The sequence below is a fragment of the Haemaphysalis longicornis genome, unplaced genomic scaffold (assembly GCF_048455015.1).
Source record: "Haemaphysalis longicornis isolate Haplotype H1 unplaced genomic scaffold, Haemaphysalis longicornis Haplotype H1 scaffold_6, whole genome shotgun sequence".
Lineage (NCBI taxonomy): Eukaryota > Metazoa > Arthropoda > Arachnida > Ixodida > Ixodidae > Haemaphysalis > Haemaphysalis longicornis.
The window spans coordinates 49,082,640-49,101,301 of NW_027526407.1; the positions used below are offsets into that span (position 1 = coordinate 49,082,640).

An 18,662-nucleotide genomic window follows, 5' to 3' on the forward strand; every position below is an offset into this window, starting at 1 on the left:
GATTCCTATGAAAGAGGGATCAACCATAATTTTTTTTCGTACACTGAGCGCGCGATATAGCCGTTCTAACAGTTATGTCTCTACACCCGCAAGTAACAGGCAACCACTGATAACGTGATTCAGGTATACAAGGCAGTCCGGCCCACATATAACTGCCAGATGACAAAGCTGAGCACTGCAGCACTTTATTCACACATCGAAACACGGAGAAGCGGTCAAAGGGAAACGTACAACCTGAAAAACCCCGCAGGGTTACTTTGGCTTACAGCTTATCCTATTCATGAAAATGTGCGACCACAACCAAGTATTACAGATTACACTCGAAAATAATGCTCTCAAAATGAGCTTTTCGGTACTATTATTACATGAAGGGTCCTATTGCATTCATCTCTTAGGCTTTCCTGCTCTAAGTGGGTCCGTAGAGATAAAAAAACGCCGTCGGGCAATTACATGGTAGATAAAACGAGTGAACAGGGAAGTGGGCGACGGGTGTTTGCAGAACAGCGCTTAAATATGTGCTCAGTAAATAACCTATGAAAATTGCCATAGAATTTCTAGTCGTCCGCTATGTCCCTATTCAGAGTGGCAGTAAAAGTACCGCTAAATTTGCTCATCAATACGAGCTGGCGCCCACGGATGCGCGCGGGCTCCAGAAAAGCAATGACCGTGAAACGCCATCTAAAAGGCCATCAATGGCGAAAGACCCCATGTCGTCCATATTCTTGTCACTGCGCTGTAAGCAGATGGAAACCTAGCTCTCGGGGAGTGGCAGACAGCGCGAAGTTTTTTATTCCGCATACAAGTTTTATACGGTGCTGAAGCGAAAATGAAGCCCTCAGCAGGGATTGCCGCTGGTAAGCTCGTTCCGGAGCCGTTACAAGCCGTTTACCCTAACACCGAGTTTCAGGAAAGGCTTTATTCAGCAATACATTGCGTTTGGAAAGCTGTCGGTGTTACATTAGGCATTAAAGCATCGGTGCTTATACTGAGGCGTATCGCGTTACAGACCATTGATGGAAGCAGTAATAAAGGACAATATAATTTGTACGTTGTTCGCTTTGTGTATAAATGCCCAGAGGAAAAACAGGTAGGCACTAGAGAAACATATATAGGTTAAAGCTACTGCAAGAACTGTCCTTTATTGAGTAGCTTTCTTTTCCTCCTTTTTGTTGTTCTATAGTAGAATGCCGGTAACCCCAATAATGCTCCCCAAGCAATGGTGTCATCTTTGCAGACTAGGCTAGGGGAGGTGTAAAATTTGTCCGACGCGACAGTATTCCGGAATTTCACACTTAACGAAAATATCGAGCCCTTTGGTGTAGCTATGCCCATCATATTTCAGCGATAGTGGTGCTCATCATGTGTCGTCCAGACGCTATGCTGTGTCTTGTAGTAAGTGGTAATTTTGACAGAGCTTAGTTGTTGCCAAGACCGCGGTAAAAAGCCCGCCCGAGTTCATGTTAAGAACAATTTACTTACTGACATTTTCTGTTCCATTCCCCGTTACCCTTTCTCAATTTGTGGGCAGTTCATCGCAAATAGCAAATTGACGGTTCACAGTGGACTTACATTGCAGATGACGGCAAAGATAGAGACCCCTTTCAGAATCACCTGCCAGGCACCTGCGCACAAAATAAAAAAAGTACCGGCTGATCTTGCCTACTGCTACGACTAGCTCGATAATCGCGTGGCAACGCTGCAAAGACAGCAAATACTTTGAAATCGAATTACGCACAATATGGTAACAGACCATGAATGTATAACACACGACACACGCACGTGCACTCCTATTGAATACGCTTCTTACCAGAAAGAGAAGCAGACGAGAAGCCATTATATTTTCTAAAAAGAGCAGTTAGGATCTTGCCCCTGACCACTAGATGGCATATTACTGTACTTCATGAAAGGGGTATTACGATACACGTTTTATGATGCATAATGACTCGTGATTCTAGTTTTATTCACACACTCGCTGCCACCAGGTCAACCAGCCCAGAAGAACCACTCCTTATTTGGGTGGGCTTGTCCTAAGTAAGTCATGGCTCACAATCATGATGATGATTAAAACGCGCTAGGAAGTACCTAGGTAATGATGCATCTTTGTTTCGAAGCAAGGCGGGCGACATGTCCTTTCATAAAACATTAGGAGAACTAAGAAACCAAACAACCAAGATGAAATATCAAGATAATTCGCGAACGATGCACACGGTGGAAGCCTTTATAGAAAGTCATCTTAGACGTCTTACCACGACCCTTTACGACTGTAGTGGTATTTATTGTTTGTGTGGCAACACCGGTACCAGTTCAAAAGCTGAATACAGCCTTTTACAGCGAAGCTGTATGTCTAATTCCCTCTCCCCAGTTCTCATTCAGGTGAAGCCGCTTTATTCGGCACCGCTGCTCCGCCCCCTTCGATGCCGCCGACGCTTCTTTAACACGTTTTGTACCCCTCGGAACCACCGAGGCCTCTTTCCTAAGTTTCGGATCTACTGATAACGATGCTGGCGCCGTTATCAGCAGTTGCCAGTTTAACTCCCTATGGGACGGAGGCGTGTCTTTCGCTCTACATAAGAAGAGCGGAAAGCCGCTGCCGCAGAACGTGCAGCCACCGCCGTTGACTCATCAAGTGCCACCTCGTCGAGTAGCTCCGAACCCCACTCGGGTGATGAGCAACTTGCCTGCTTGGAACTCCGACGTGAGCCTATAATTGTTGTTCACCTTGCAAAGCTTTCGGAGTGAGACTTTGGCACGTGTCCTTCACGTTTGAGCATGCGCACAGCACCTATTTCCGGTTTATCCGTGTGCACGAATGGGGGAGGGGAAGGGCGTGCACGTGCAGTTAGGATTTGGGCCTTCACCAGTGACATGCTCTTTGTACGAGCGGGGGATTTAAATGTGAACGTCTGACAGCCTAATGCGAACTGTCTGCTTTGCTCAGTGGTAGAGCGGTTTGAGTTGGTGTAACATGCATACAACGCGCGAGGGAAATGGACAGCCTTACATGTTCGTACTCGGGAAGAAAACTGTAGCCCTTCCAAGTTTCAGTCAGCTAATTGGCTAGGAAGTATGCATGCTCAATTGCAGATTACAAACAAACGTGCTTTGCTTCGTGCACTGTTTGAACTGCGCCCATCTTTTCTGATCATTCTTCTCTACGGAGTGGAAGAAAACTGAACATTTATTTCAGCTATAATATCCGACACGCGAGCTCCTTTCCTGAATCATTTGAATTGCCCCTAGTGTGACACCAGACGCATTGATCTTCGTTCATCTTAATAAAGTTAAGTCCTCAATCAGATTAGTATATATACCTAGCGACGCCACAAGCACGTTTTTTCACAAGTGCCCACTTAAATTGACTGGATACATTTTTCACGCATGTACGCGGAGCCTCGCACGAAGCAATATGTGCAGGTCCGCTGACCACGGTGGCAACGACTCACCTATGTTGGCAACCCGCTCAGCGAGGGGCCTCCGCATTTGCGACGTGTACTTGTAGGCGTCCAGGCGGATCTCCACGATGTTGTTGAGAAGGGCGAACAGTGGCGCCAGGGGAAATGCGGCCACGAAGAGGGTGACGAAGCCGAACTGGATCGCTGCGAAGAAAGAGAAACTAAGTTATTCTCTGGTTTATGCGCTCTCTTTCTATAGACGGCTTCAGCTGTGGGGTTTAACCATGGTGCTCAAGGGGGCCAGGGATCCCTCCCTGTCGTTGGCTCAAATATCCGCTTTGTAAAACTAAGGTGATATACTTCTCCAAGTTTATTTTGTTTAAAAGGCTCGCCAAATACTGAACACACGTGTACATGCGGCCCTTGGTTTCTTTTTTTTTTTCAAGCCTTTGCAGAATCAAAGCAATGAAAAAGAAATGTAGGAAAGGAAAGAAAGAAGCAACTAAAGAACCAAGGGCAAACAGAAGTGATTAAGGAAGAAAGCGATACACAAGTGCAGGAGTGAAACGGAAGATAATGTGAAGGAGGCAACAAAGGAAAGGAATGTGCAAGAAATGAATCAGATGAATAAGATTATACGTTTTTACCTTTTTTGAGCGCGTGCATATAACGCAAAAACGTGCCATCTGATTGTGTCAGCCAGGGAGGAAGTTAGAAGCAAGCAAGGGAGTTGTAATTATTGAAATTGCTGTGCAGAGCTTCAATCGATTATTGGTAAATGTCACACGCGACTGTTTGCATATTTTGGTTTGGAAGAGTTTTTTTTTTTTGCACCGGATGTCCTCGAGCAGTTTGGTGCTGACACTAGATGACTATGCATGTCTAGTTTTCAACATCTGACTTGGCCGCCTGGGCCTTCACCGATTCTTGAGCCAATTCTCCAAAGCATCAGTAAGTGACGTTCAGATTTTAGACCAAAAACCTACATTTGTTCTTCCTCTGGTTTCAGCCAAAGCAACCTCAGGGAACCGTAACACATTATCTCGCCTGCTGAACCTCCTTATGGCTATAAATACGGTATATAAGACTCAAACATACATCTTTAACATCCAAAGAGTAGCCGAGTGCTTATGGGAACCGCCTCGAAACACGTAATCGGAGTGGGGGTAACGGACATAGGGAGGCGAAAATCTAGAAAGTGGCGATGACAGGAAAGAAGGACACGGAAGGAAGGAATAAATGAGAAAAATAAGAAAAACTAACCAACCCCTCCCCTAAAGAAATCAGGATTGCGCACAAAGTTTGTCACCAGTCAGTATCAACCAAGCCAAAACTCAAAACACGAAACAAACTGTTAAAAAATTTAAACCCATGCCCAATCAACCCCACCCCAACCGCTGCCCCAACCCGATTCAAATCCACTTACTGAACTTGACTCGGACTTAAAAGAAAGCCATACCACACACATACCAGAAATAATCCCCCGTCATCACAAAGAATCACCTCATCCAATCATCACGTACAGATTCACTTCCGCTGGCGTGTTTGCTGTCACGCTTAGTTCTCGGCAACTTTCAAATAAGCCGCTCATCTCCCGGCATGCAGCGCGGCTCATCAACGCCAGCCTTCGTGCCCACAGCGTTGCTGTAAACAGGGACACGAGTTTGCGTCTGCAGCGCCTCTATTTTAAATTAACCGCCCGTCTCCCGGGGTGAAACGCGGCCTACCAACGGCGGCGTCCGCGGCAACGACGTAGCGTAAGTATCATCTCTAACACTTTGCATATGAATACCGTGTCCGAATGTCGCATTCGGATAGATGTCGGCTTCATAACACAAGGGATTGAGGTTCGATTCCGACCACGGCAGGCCTTTTTTTCTCGAGACGCTTGGTTTTTTGGAACACCATAACGAGCTTCCGCGACACAATTGGTCGCTTGAAGAGGAAGAAGCGATGAGGTTATTTCCGCTGATCCTTGTCGCAGGTGAGCTATGAGGATCAATCTGAACCTGTGGTTCTCAATACTAGCCAGTACCCACTAATCAGTCACGGAAACGATTGAATAACTTTTCTGTGAGTAGACAAGTTTTCAAGTCCCAGCGCACTTTAGCCAGAGGCCCGCAATATGGAAATCTGATAGCAACATTTCGGTACGTTACATGTCCCTCACATATTTAAATCCGCTTAATTTAGTACAGCTGCGCCAGCTAGCCAAGGTAATGACCGGAAATTGCTAAGAATAAGCGTTTCAGGACGCTCTTCACAAACGAAGGTTGCAGGAGAGGGACATGTCAATGGCTCTTTAAAAAAGTGGGTTTATCATCATCCTCAGCAACAACGTCGTCGTCGTCATCATCATGGTCATCATCATCATCATCATCATCATCATGTTCTATGCCACCTGCATGATGAAAGCCCCTCCCATTGACTTTCAACGGCTCCTATACTGCGCAGCCCCAATCCACTCCCTGCAGACTGATTTTATTATCTGTGGAGGTTAGTGATGGATAATGAAGAGTAAACCACGGTGGTGACGATGAAGATGACCGCGCGTCGTGGTGTGTGTGCGGACATATTTTCACTTGCAGCTGCAAGTCACATTCTGTGATAAGTAAAGAAACGTAGGCGGCGCACCCATCTCGAGGTACTCGTCGAACAAGGAGAGCGTGTGCCACTCCGCGAGCACGTAGTCGGCCTCCCAGCGAGCCAGCAAGCCCTTGCCGCCGTCACGGGCCAATTGGTCCCGGCGCCAGGATCGCCACCAGTTCATAACCAGCCTGGGTTGGACACGGGGGCACAAAGAACAATATGCGGTTTCAGTTTCGGTTTCGATGTTGCTGTTTCTAGAACCAGAGGGCTAACCTCAGGGTATATACAGGGTGGTGCAACGATAACTGGAACACTTCAAATTTCTTTACTGAACGAACCGCCGCTCTGTTCGCGCTAACACTTCACACGAAGGTCGTATTTTGTGGTCTATTTTGTTTGACACCGGAAGCAACGACAGTACGTTGTCTTATCGTCTTATACGTTGTCTTATCGCGACATTTACTCAGAATATTTCTTAAAATAGCACCCTAGAAACTGACATTTATAAATACAGCAACAAACAGGTCAGTATATATCTCATTCCAAGGTGTTGCTGACAGCCCATTGCGCGCGAAAGGAAAGGGCGCAAGTCTGGTCAGGGGTTCGGAAGAAACGCCCAACTATAATTTCGGCCCTGAAGGAACTTCGTAATGATAAAACCACTTACTGCTGATAATGTTTCCCAACGCGTTTGCTCGATACTAGCACAATGCTTGTGCGATACGTTCCTGTCTATGAGGTTGTCATGTCATCCCACGAACAACGTATAAGCGAGGTTCTGTAGTGTTTCGCATTAAACTCGCTTCATGCTACTGCTCTTATTTTTGAATGGTTCTTAATCTAAACTGTAGGGCAATCGTTTCTGTAAATGTGTCGTAAACATCGCATTGACGGGTCTTTGACGATCGGTAAGAATTTAACAGGCCAGAAGCCGCCATAAGGAACAAATGCTGTACAAGAACCTACTGAACCCACGTGCGAGTACAAAAACGTGTTGTCACAGTCCTCTGTGAACTATTTCATACCACAAGAAGAAAATAAATAGTAAGTGTCAGGAGAAAACAAACTGCCCGTGGCCCTTACGGCTGCCCGATCTCTTGGATGTTGTTGATGATCTGCTTTCCCACCATGACAATGGCCAATTGGACGCACACTTCATACAGACAGCCACCTTCGCACTGAAACAGAATCACACTTTTACTCTCGTGGGTCCGTAAACGGACGCCTATTGTAAGAGAGAATTACAATGGCACACAATTGATAGGTGTAAGTTAAGTGTAATACCTGCTCCATTAAACTGCTAGCAACTAAGTGTGATGAGTTTATTTGTATTGTGTTCTCTTGAGTCTATTGAACGGGTTTTGGCCATTAAATACATGTCCCAGCACTTTAATATGGTTTTATCCATTTGTGAACACCTGCACCAACTTTTCGTAATCATGAATGAAAAAAAAATGTCTTGCCAGGTACCCTAATCGAAAAAAGAAGCTGTAGTCACTGAAAAATCTTGGGGCCGGAAGTGAACTTTAAGACGCCAGTGGGAATCTCTTATTACGCTGCGCGAAGAAAGATCCAATAAGGGTACAAAAAATCAACCCCCAACTTAGGTTAGCTAGCACCTACAATTTGCTCCTTTCATAAAGTTAGTGCCGACGTACTACACTAATAAACGCTGAAACTCCATTGAATTGGAACTATACCTACCTTGTCCAAGCTGTACCCGAACAGGGTTCCTTCCTCTCCGGGGTGTCCAGAAAACCTAGGCGATGGGCGTTCAAGATTAAAAATTACGTAACGTGTGTGCAGGTTTCTCTGTTGCTCCGTGAGGCATCTGTTATAGGCCCACTTTTTATTCCCTGCTAAGCAAATATACAGGCTAGCTTAAAATAAAACCACTTTAAAGTACATTTATGGATTCCTTAAAGGGACCCTGCAACACTCTTTGAGCAGTGCAAGTAAACCTGCGCAACGTTTAGATTACACTGCCAGGAATACCTGAGCCAAATATTACACGTGCACGTGAAGCGGTGAGCGCGCAAATCGATGTGAAAGACGCGGAAAAACAAACCGCCCTCTCTTCAGTTGTCCTCATTATTCATGGCCTGAGGGACGTCACATAGGCCATGGCTGCCCAATCGGCTGTCACTGGTCAACTTCGCGGGTAGATTCTCCCATTTCCGTCGTCGTCATCGCTGTGTACGAACCTCTTCCATGCCTGAACCTGTAGGCACAGTTTTGCTGTTTCTTTTGTGTTTTGAGTGTGCGCGGAGTTTGAGTGATGAGCTCAATACTTCCCTTTCAACGGGACCACTCGACTACAAACGTTTATTGCTTCAAAAACGCCCTACCAGCCCGAGCGCGCACTTGCGAGCAGGCACCCATGCCTGCTTTTTTGTGGCACCAGACCGGAAATAGGCCCCTCCGCGTTGCGTAGAAAAGGAGAAAACTACCCGGCATGTGATATATCGATGGCCGCCGAAGAAAACGGCGCGAGCCGCCCCCCTCTCCGGGAGAGAGCGCGCAGCTTTCGTCGCGTTGCCCGTGGTCGAGTTGAGAGGGAACGATTATGCGGGATTTCTCATCGCGCGTAGTTTCGTTAATTGTGAACGGATTTTCATAATTCCTGCGGGAGGAGATTTCTGGGACAATAGACTTTATCCCAAAATACATTACTAGTAGTCGATGGCAAGTGTTGCAGGGTCCCTAATTTAGGTCCCTGAAAACACAACTTGTACCTGCCCTTTGCGTGAGTTGCACAACAAGCGAAAAGTAACGGAAACAGTTATGTATGGTAAGCTTTCTGCAGTGAGGCTGTTGCGATGAAAGAGACGACACTGTGACTAAATTGGGCCCAATGTTTTCAAAATACTGGTGTCAAGCCCATGGTCTGTCGCATTCGACGCACAAATGCCCCAAGCAAGCTATTGCAAGTGCACTTGCTGCAAACCTTCGTCGCAACAGCCTTGGAAACCCAACAATGCATTCGAAAAGAGCAACGTGCATCAAGAAAAAGCGCGAGTCTACCATGAAGGTTTGTCGACGTACCTTCCTTTAAAAAATGCGATGTAAATAAGCGAGGAGTACGTATTTAGGAACGTAAAAAGAAACATCTTGAAGGTGAAGCTGTCTTCGTATTCGCTCTGTGTCCTCGGGCGTTCTGCAAGTGAAAACATCCGCCATGAACATTTTTTCACTGAAATGAAATGAAAACGCGGGACGCATTCACTCTTAGGGAGTTCAGTACTTAGGGGGAGTCCTTAGGGAGTTGTGATTGCCTGCCTGCTTCACTTTTAGGGAGTGAAGCAGGCACACAAATCACCGACCTATCACGAGACTTTTCTGTGGACGAACGATTATTTTTTTTATTCATATTGCCTAATTTCAGCGTACTTGTGGGAAGAGAATTATACCGCCAATATGTTGGAGATAAAAAAGTGAAGAAATTCTACACAAAACAGCACACAAGAAATACTTGTTTTGAGCAGAGAGAAGAAAGTTACCTTCAGAGAAGGGCACCTTAAAACTGCTCGCTTGCGCCGGAACATGGTAGGAAAATTAGTCGTTAAGAAAAATAAAAAGCCACAGAAGAACGTGAAATCAAGTTCAACATTTTTCTTCTGTACGTTCTTTTGTGCTTTCAGTACTGCCATGACGAAATCTTGTTTCAAGCGTTTCGAATGAGATAGAAAGAGAAATCACGGGAGTAAGCTATTCATGATTTTTAAAACAGCTACAGCGTCCAGAGCAGATATGCTTCACAACCGTTTAAAACGTTTCTCTAATAAAAATAAAATCCCCACAGCTTGGTACTGTGAATACTTTCTTGGAACTCATCTGATGGGACGGTGCCGATATCTATTACTTAAAGGGAGGAGTAATACACATTGCAGAATTCATGCGTGCGGAGGGGAGCCATACCAATGTCAGTCAATCGTGTGGCTATCCGGCTGTACACCTGCGAAGATGTGAAATAAAGATCCATCAGTTGGAACTTGCGACATAGCGAGATGAAAAGAGCTGAGCTTGGAAAAATGCATGAGAATACACGAACCCGGTTCATAAGTAAGATGATGATGAGGTTCAGCATTGAGGCCGTGATTGCCGTAGTGATGTGGGCCAGGGCCCGCCAGTTCTGGTCTCGCGACAGCAGCGCCACCAGTATGATGCGGTAGGCGATGATGCCGAAGACCGTGCAGATCACCAGGCACAGCTGGGAGCGAAGTTAACGATTATAGAACAAAAAATGGAAAAAGTTTAATCAAAGCTGAAATATTATCACTTTTATTGCTTGCTAGATGCTCGTTCGGCAAAACAAGGTTTTGTTTACTCAGAAAAATAAAATAAAATCACAAACCTCTCAAACTGATATGCCCTGCATTTTCTAGGAATGTAGGCAAAAACCACATGTAGTGACGAAGCAGCAGCACACTAAAGCAGCAATGGAACATCCACGTGCGAATTTCGCACGCTTGCAAACAGGTGCTTGGTTTCTTTCTAGGGCAGCATTTAAAAACAAAACTATGCCAATTCACCCCACAATTTTGTATATCCCGACTTGTGACATGGTAATGACGTTGCGCTACGATATTAGTCTCCATGTTTCTCAATTTCTCACAAAATTGAACAAAGGTTTCTTCGGAGTGTTTTTGCTACCAGGCACAGTAATTCCTATTAACCAAGTTCAGTGTTCCACTCATCTTTTCTTTAATTTGTTCACGCATTGCTGTAGAAAAGCGGAAAATCCGTTTCAATAGGTCCCCAAAGTACAGTAATCCCGCGTTATAACGAACTCGCTTTACTCGAAATACCGCTTTATTTGAAATTTCTTCTGGCCCCAACCCAAACGCATGCATTCTAGGCTGCATTACTCGAAGCGCACGAAGAGCTGGACCCGCTTAGAGCGAAGTGACGAGCGGAGGCGTCGCCGAGCGGCGGTGACACAGCGGCGAGTAAGGTGGTCAATATGTTGGGTAAAAAGCTGGTGTTTCCCGGGCGATTTTTTGAAGCCGGTCAGGTTAGATTCGCCCCATCCTACTTCAGATAAACGGTCCAAAAGTGTGGTAGGGTGATTGAATTTTGTTCCTTGAGCGTGGACGCAATGGTGCGCGAACAGTGACACTCGAAGCGCAGAATCAGCAGTAATGTCGACAGAAGGGCGAGGAAAATCTCTTGATTTGCAAACTTAACAGCTGCATACATAGGGAGAAATTTGCCCAGTGATCATACAAGGCGCCTAGTGCAAGACCGGTCAGTTTTCATGATTGCGTTTTCTACCCACAATGAGCGGTTTATTGTCTTTTGAGCTTAACAAACACAACCTCAGACTCCAGCCATGGCATTTGCGGTGCTTTCCACCGCGAAACTCTCACAGTGTTCCGTGACGCCCCTACCTCCCCCCTGTAAAAGTGGCCACTGCCTTCCCTTCCTCATTCGCTTAGCAGTCTGCGAGGCGTTCGGGTGCCAGTCACTGCTTCGTCCGATTGGAGCAGGGGTTGCTCGTGCCTAACAAACATGAAACAGCCAAAGCTCACTGACTTTTTTGCACCTAAATAAAATTTTCCTTCCCTGGATCCATTGGGTTTTTATTCTTCGCACTTGTGGCACAATTGAATCTCAACTACTTTAGCTTGTCTCGCGTGGTCGCTTATATCAAAATACCGCTTATAACGAAAATGTTTGCCGTCCCGCTGACTTCGTTATAACGAGGGATTATTGTATGTCGCTAACATTGAATATAACGCCGGAGATTGTGCTTAAGACCGCAATGCTACATGCACCGAGCAAAAACGGGGCCTCACATAGAAATATCGATTAACCGAACATGAATAGCCTGGTGAGAAGTGTTCTGCTTCTCATTGGTTTCGTTTACCGGAAGAATACGCATTGGGTGTTGAATGTCTTACAGACGCTCCTTTACTGTAGTTTAGGCCAGTAAATGTCATCATACATTTTTATGTAGAACTGACGTCTTGTAACTGCTAAACTCCGTGCCATACAGTCAAGGAATATGAGATCTATAGCCACTGCGAATCACGACTTGGCGATAGTAGAGCCAGTGTTTGGCTGCTCAGTTCTTGCATAATTCTTTTCGTTCGTAATCTTGTAGATGGCCACTAAGTTACACGAAAAAAGTTTGAACTTTTCTCCTGTTACAAAAAAGTTTAAGTGTGTGCCGTGTCGAGTTTGCCTGCTGAATGTTTCCAACAGACTCGGCTGCTCCGTTTTTCTAACATTCAAAAAGATTGAAACAGAAAACAATGAACATTGGGTATAATTTTATTCATTCCATTTGGCGGCTTATCTGTAAATTTTATAGACACCAAATAAATAAACTGATATGCAGTCGTTACATTTAAGAGAAAATTCTGTTCGAGCAATTTTTCTTCCGAGCTCCCAATGCTTTTTAAAATTCGTTTCATTTAGGTCACAAAGAACACGTGGGGTTTACACTCAAGTCTAAGTTTATGTGTCGAATTGAGTGTTTTTGTATCGAGGTATTACAAAAAACTGGCGAGACTTGCATTAAGTTGCGCAAGGCTTGAATCGCAGCGAAGCTGGAAGATTTCTTTCTATGTGAGCACTGAAGGACACACCACCATGCATTGGGTTAGGTTTCAAATTGTTTATTTACATGTACCACCGTCGCTTTTTCACTGTGGTAGTAGTAGTTATTGTCATATCCATCTACATCGTCGTCTTCCTCATGCATGACTAGCGGTCCTGGATCGTTTTGTCCGCAGGCGTTCCCATTTCTCCCAAAGTGGAACGCGTCAGCACGCGCTAGAGCCGGCGGCAGCGGGCTTCGCGATCTAAGCGTGTGTAGCGCGAGGAGTGTTGTGCTCCCCCCTTGAGGCGCGGACGGAGATGAACAGTATTCTTGATATTTTTGCGAGCATCACGCGCAAGCCTGGATGACGCCGGGCGCTTCTCGTAAAAATAATGCTCACGTCGCGCGGTAGACGGTGGGAGTAATTACGACGGAAGTTTCCTGATGACGCCGCACACATTACGGCCAGCAACAACTGCTCCGTTGTTAATACATATCAGTTAGACGTTATAATCAGTCAATAAGCGTGAAAGAGGAAAAATAGCATTGTCACTGTTTCGGTCGTGCGTTCAGAAAGACATCTTCTACTCTAAAAATAGTGGGCATATCATTGCAACGACTCACGCAATCTTCACTTCAATTGCAGCAAAATATTGTAAACCTTAAGAAAAATAATGATTGCATCAAAACAATTTTCTTTGGGACTGGCGACAGGTATGAGTGTACAATATCGAGGGTACGCACCATGAACAAAACAACGGAGTTGGCTCCCGATATCCTCGCAATCTTCTCCCAAAAAGGCACGTAAGGTTCGTATCTCTGTAAAAGAAAGTTGAGTGTGCTACAGTATACTAGGCCACAAGAAACTCCAGCCACATCAAAAACAAGATTATTGTTGTATGAAGTTAGGCTGACGAGTACATTGAAAGACACACACACATCCTGAAATATATACGGGATTGAGCCCATGCGGAGCATTCAACCTTGCGTAGTATTATGACATAAAAACAAGCTAACACCCGAAAACAAAGACATCATATTTTCAATAGTTTTCTCTCACATTATTTACTATAAATTTAACCTATCTGTAATAATGGTGGCACTACTTGCAGCAGATCTGCAAAATGTAAGTGGCGATATGAACTAGCCAGAAGCGATTTTGTTGAATTGAAGAGAAGTTCCTCCAACACCACGTATGCAGAGTCTACATTACTCTAAAATGGGTACAGTGGCAAGCGTGGGATTTCGTCGACCTAATCATAAATTTTTCATAGTGATGTGTTAACAAGACCTTCACACGGAGTAATGACGAGGGCGTATTCTGTTCTATTTTAATTTATCTTCGCTGTATTCCGCCCGAAGCTGCCTGTTTTATTGTCAAGTAATTTACAGAACAAATTGCTTCAAGGTTTTGACAAAAACAGCTCCTAAATAACACGTATACACACACTTTTTTCAAGCGCATTGCTTCATAAATCTACACAATTGTGCACACACATGGCTATATTGATTATTGTATTTCTTACACGCGTCTCAATGAAAGGTTTTGCACATGCGCCCGACCACTAATCCTCACACCGAAGCCACAGGTAAAAGGCGGAATTCGTCAGCCATATTTATATTCGTCAGCCATAGTTATCTGCAACCATTTCTATGAAATGTCACGACCTCTAATGAACCCGTTTGTTTTATATCCACACAAAGGTTATACTCGGCCAGATCAGCACTGTTGTTACTCCAAGTGGCCCTATATAGGTCGTTGAAAGACATTTGTTGTACCGTAAACACGGCTAAACCCAATGCGCTGACAATATGTTTGTTCCGGCCGTGAACTCATGCCCTGTGTTCCGACAAAATAAGTGTCCCGACAAAATAAGCCACATCGGCATAAAACACTAGTTTGTCCTAAAGTTAGGATAACGACGCTTTTACGATTTTTAGGGATCTGTAGGCAGTAAACAGTAAGCTAGCTAGCTCTAGCTAGATAACGGCCTTCACTTACAATTCCTGAACGGGTAATTATGTTATTTCGGGTACCTAAATCAATACCGTTAAGAGATTGCATTACCGGCAGATGAATTGTGAGCGGCACCAGGTCCTATTTCCCAAATTTTACCAAAGGCACAAGCAAAACTGAGAAAAATTCCCTCTGTGTGCATTTTGACAGGTTATTTAGTACCTTACAAAGATCAAGTTGCTTCATGTCTATTTATCCCGTAATTCGAGCGTCAATTTTCTTACCATCGTCACTGGGTTTAGCTTGTACACAGTGGCTTTGGCTTCGTACTCGGGATTCACTACCTCCTAGGAGAGGAGTATTGAAGAGAAAAACATGCACGATGTAATAGCTGTCTTAAAGATGTAAGAGGAACGCAGGATGACACGATTCGCGAAGGAAAAATCATGCATATTGCTAATGAACTTTGTTAAACATAGGGCGTTATCCAATTAGGACCGAAACCACAGACTGAAGCGCATTTGCAATCAGCTCTGTGTGGTCAAAATCATATATGCGACTCCGCAAGACACCCTAAATGATATGTCGATCGCGGTATAACGACAATATGCTCGGAATGATACATGTAAAAAATAAATCAGTAAATTAGGCGATCAATTCTTATGTAGCTGAGTGAAGCCTTAATTACGCTCCGTCGGCAATATGCATTTTGCAGGAACATAGGTAGACGGTACCCATTGGCAGGTGCTTTCAATATAGGGCGCATTTGTGGTTTGTCTGCCTCGAACTATCCACTTCATCTATGTGCTCATTAAGTGTCATAACATTTAGGTAAGGGAAGATTTCTGAGATTCATATCGCGGGGTGATTTGACAGTTATGATCGCTGATGTCGTACATATTGTTATTATTATCAGTCAATGGTATTGTAGACGTGACAGATAAAAATAGAAAAGAGCAAGTGAATCTGCCGAGTTTTTATCAATGGTATCTCGTGTCATTTGGAAAAGACTAGGTTAGAACTGCATGACAACTACCAGGGGAAGGACGAGGTGACATGTACGACTGAGCGTATCAAAAATATTTGCAGCCTAGAGCAATGGTGTGGCCGGGCACTATTAAAGTTTATCTGTTTATTAAAAACATAGGGACTCGTAGAATTTTGTGCTCAAACAAACTTATTCCTCGCTTGCATCTAATGGCAACTAGCTGGTTAATAGATCGTTATTGTCACCAAAAGACGACGAAGAGAGATTTGCAGCATAGCGCTGTGGCATCACCCTCCGACAAAGAAGCTCTGGGTGGGCGTAGTCTGTGCGAGTTGTGTCATGGCCAGGTTGTAAATATTACAAATAGATCATTCTCATCTACCGTGGTTCCTGCTGCCTTCGTCCCGCCACGTAACAATATTTTAACGACTGAAGAAATATTTTATTTTAACCCGACATATTAAAATTTCAGCTTGAAAGGGAAATAAATCCTGGTAGACCTTTGTTAATCATAAAATATTAGCTTAGTTCAATTCAGGAACACGAAAAACAGTGAAACACTTTGCTGCACACAAATAGTCAACATCCGTTTGGTTGCATAAAGGTGGGCCGATAACGCACCAAGACACCGATTGTAAGCGTTTATAATATAACATTTTATGAACTTCAGCAGATGTGTTACCACAGAGGAAGTCACACAATTGATTGTACAGCAATTTTTCGGCGAAAATGTAATCGAGTAAGAAAATTTATTACAGAACCTCACACGCACTACACGCTAGGTGAGTTCCGTAAACAGCTACATCCGCTGTAAAAAGAGTAACTTTGGGGGTTGCCACTATAGGGGGTGTCATGAATGTCAGATCCCAGTCGAAATTTTAAAATAAGGCAATATTGAGCGTATTTACTCACACAACATTACAGGTGTAGAAGCGGCTACTCCACCATACATTTTGAAAATATTATCATGTTAGTTCACCGCTTGGCGCGTTAGTCTACCATAAAATAAACTCAGCCCATGGCAGCCCACATTTACTCTATACAACGAGTTGAATCTGCAGCCAGCAATTATCCCACCACGCTAGTCACCCGTACACCATTTTTTACAGTGCAGCTTTTGTTGCATTACACTTGCAATTTTCCTTCATTTACACAATGCGCATGCACTGACCCTGCTCTGTGGGTGCTTCAATGAATACATACGTGAGCGGACTGCCGGTTCCGTATGCATGGGGAATGAGGGAGAAAATATGGCTGAAACTTGGAGAATACAAGGGAAAAAAAAGAAATGTGCAAAAGAACGGCCACAGGAAAAAAGGGACATATTATCGGGCATCTTAAGAGAAAAACATCTCCGTCATTAAAAAGCAGATAGAAACGCTAATGCTTAAGTAAAATAAATCATGTAAAGTTTCCTTATGGCGTATTCGGTTGAGCATTTACGAGCGCCCTGGAGTGCCCTGAAAAGCGGCCGCGCCTTCGGCTGGTAGAATTCGAGCGCTCCAACTTCCTTCGGTTGGTTCTTCCGGAGCGTCCGGCTCCGAGTCGGAGCGCTCCCGACCGCTCTGACTTCGAAGTGAGAGCGTGGCGCGAACTGGCCGAGAGGACGGCTCACGTGACACAACGCCGTGGTTTAGACGGCGGCTTCCCGCGCTGGCTGCACGGTGGCGCTCCAGGCGCGCTGCTCCTAAGGTCCCTAAAATTACTAAGGTAGCGCCATTCTATGATCTCGCTGCCTTTCGCCCTCACCCGCGCTCGTTTCCTCCTCCGTGTTTTGCTATTTTCTTTTTCTCCGGCCAGCACCGCCCGCCATTGGCCAACAGGAAAGTCACGTGGGATTTTTCTTCTGCCTCCGCCGCCGGGTCGCCTCGCCGATGCCTCGCCGGCGGGGACATTGCGCAACGCCGGCGCTGCGGCGCCATTTCTGGCTGCCGAGCCACTGAGCTTCAGCGCCGGCTTTATTTATTTATTAATTTATTTACTGATACTGCAGGTCAAAACTTTGACCCAAGCAGGAGAAGATTATACAAAACAGGAATGAAACGAGACGCGCCAGCTAATAGCAAAGAAAGAATTAGCTGCTCGTCCCGAACAAATGTCGCATCAGTGTCGCGTCGCTTTATGTTGCTTCTCGGTGCCGATGTGTTGTGCCTCAGGCAGCACGAATATCGTCAGGGAGGGCAAAAGACTTCGTTATTCCGTACGGGAAACGCGACGCAGAAAGGAGAAAAGTTCACGGACCTTAGCTGCTCCTAAGGCCCCTAAAATTACCTTAGCTGCTCCGCGATCGACGATGGGTTCGGTTGGCACGCTGCCTCTCGCGCTCTGATTGCGAGCCGCCTTGGCAACAGGCGACTCCGAGTCAGAGGACAGGAGCGGTCAACCGAATACGCCATTAGTATGAATGAGCCCTTGCAAAAGCATTGAACTTGCTCGTAAAAGGTGTTAATCGGCATGACTACTGAAAATATATTTTCGACACTTGCCGGTTACTTCCTGTAACAAAATCATTTTTTGTTCATCAGTGTCCTACTTCTGTAACGGTCTGTAGAGAGTCATCGAAACATCTTGCTTCTGTGGCTGGAACATGCGCATTCAATATGGTTTTGCACCAAAGAAACATAACAGTTGCTCTTGTTCCTCTTTGACTGCTGATAACTGTTGCAGCTAAAGTACATGCTCTTTAATGCTGACTTTCCTTGCTGAACAGTAAAGGCTGGTTAATTCGAACCCGAAGGGGGCCATAAAATTGTTCGAATTAAGCGGAGTTAGTATTAACGGGCGGGCGCTAGAATGAACGGACATCACGCCACAGTGCACGGTCAAAACATAAACAAGCCATCTCTGGACTTGTTATCGCAAATTAGGCACTACAACACATTTGCAGGTGATTTCGTAAATTGTGTTCATGGAGTTCGAACAGCGAACGAAATTAACTGATGAGTTAGTTCTACGCCAGAAACAGACACCAACATGCTTTCATGTGAACAGCGAGCCATAATGTCGAAATAATTGCGCTTTTTATGCTGGAAAACTGGTTATTTACATGGCAGGGTCGAGGCAGGGTTGATTTGCAACAGATTGTAATCACTCTGGGCCGACATCTTCGCGAGGGGCGATGGAAACCAGGTAATCCCAGTTCGAATTACCCGTTCTGAATACCGACGCGTTTTAATTATTGGGAGTTCC

General features: G+C 45.0%; 1 protein-coding gene across 1 annotated transcript in view; it reads right to left on the minus strand.

Annotated features, from left to right (window-relative positions):
- The window catches only part of LOC144142607 (anoctamin-4-like), a 97,920-nt gene that overhangs the window by 6,630 nt on the left and 72,628 nt on the right, over positions 1-18,662 (minus strand). The window contains exons 15-24 of the mRNA XM_077674240.1: positions 14,770-14,832; positions 13,273-13,347; positions 10,033-10,191; positions 9,900-9,936; positions 9,027-9,138; positions 7,686-7,740; positions 7,065-7,159; positions 6,027-6,169; positions 3,444-3,596; positions 1,570-1,622 (exon numbers count right to left, since the gene is read on the minus strand). Coding sequence (XP_077530366.1) covers positions 1,570-1,622; positions 3,444-3,596; positions 6,027-6,169; positions 7,065-7,159; positions 7,686-7,740; positions 9,027-9,138; positions 9,900-9,936; positions 10,033-10,191; positions 13,273-13,347; positions 14,770-14,832 — 945 coding nt within the window. The remainder of the gene's footprint in view (positions 1-1,569; positions 1,623-3,443; positions 3,597-6,026; positions 6,170-7,064; positions 7,160-7,685; positions 7,741-9,026; positions 9,139-9,899; positions 9,937-10,032; positions 10,192-13,272; positions 13,348-14,769; positions 14,833-18,662) is intronic.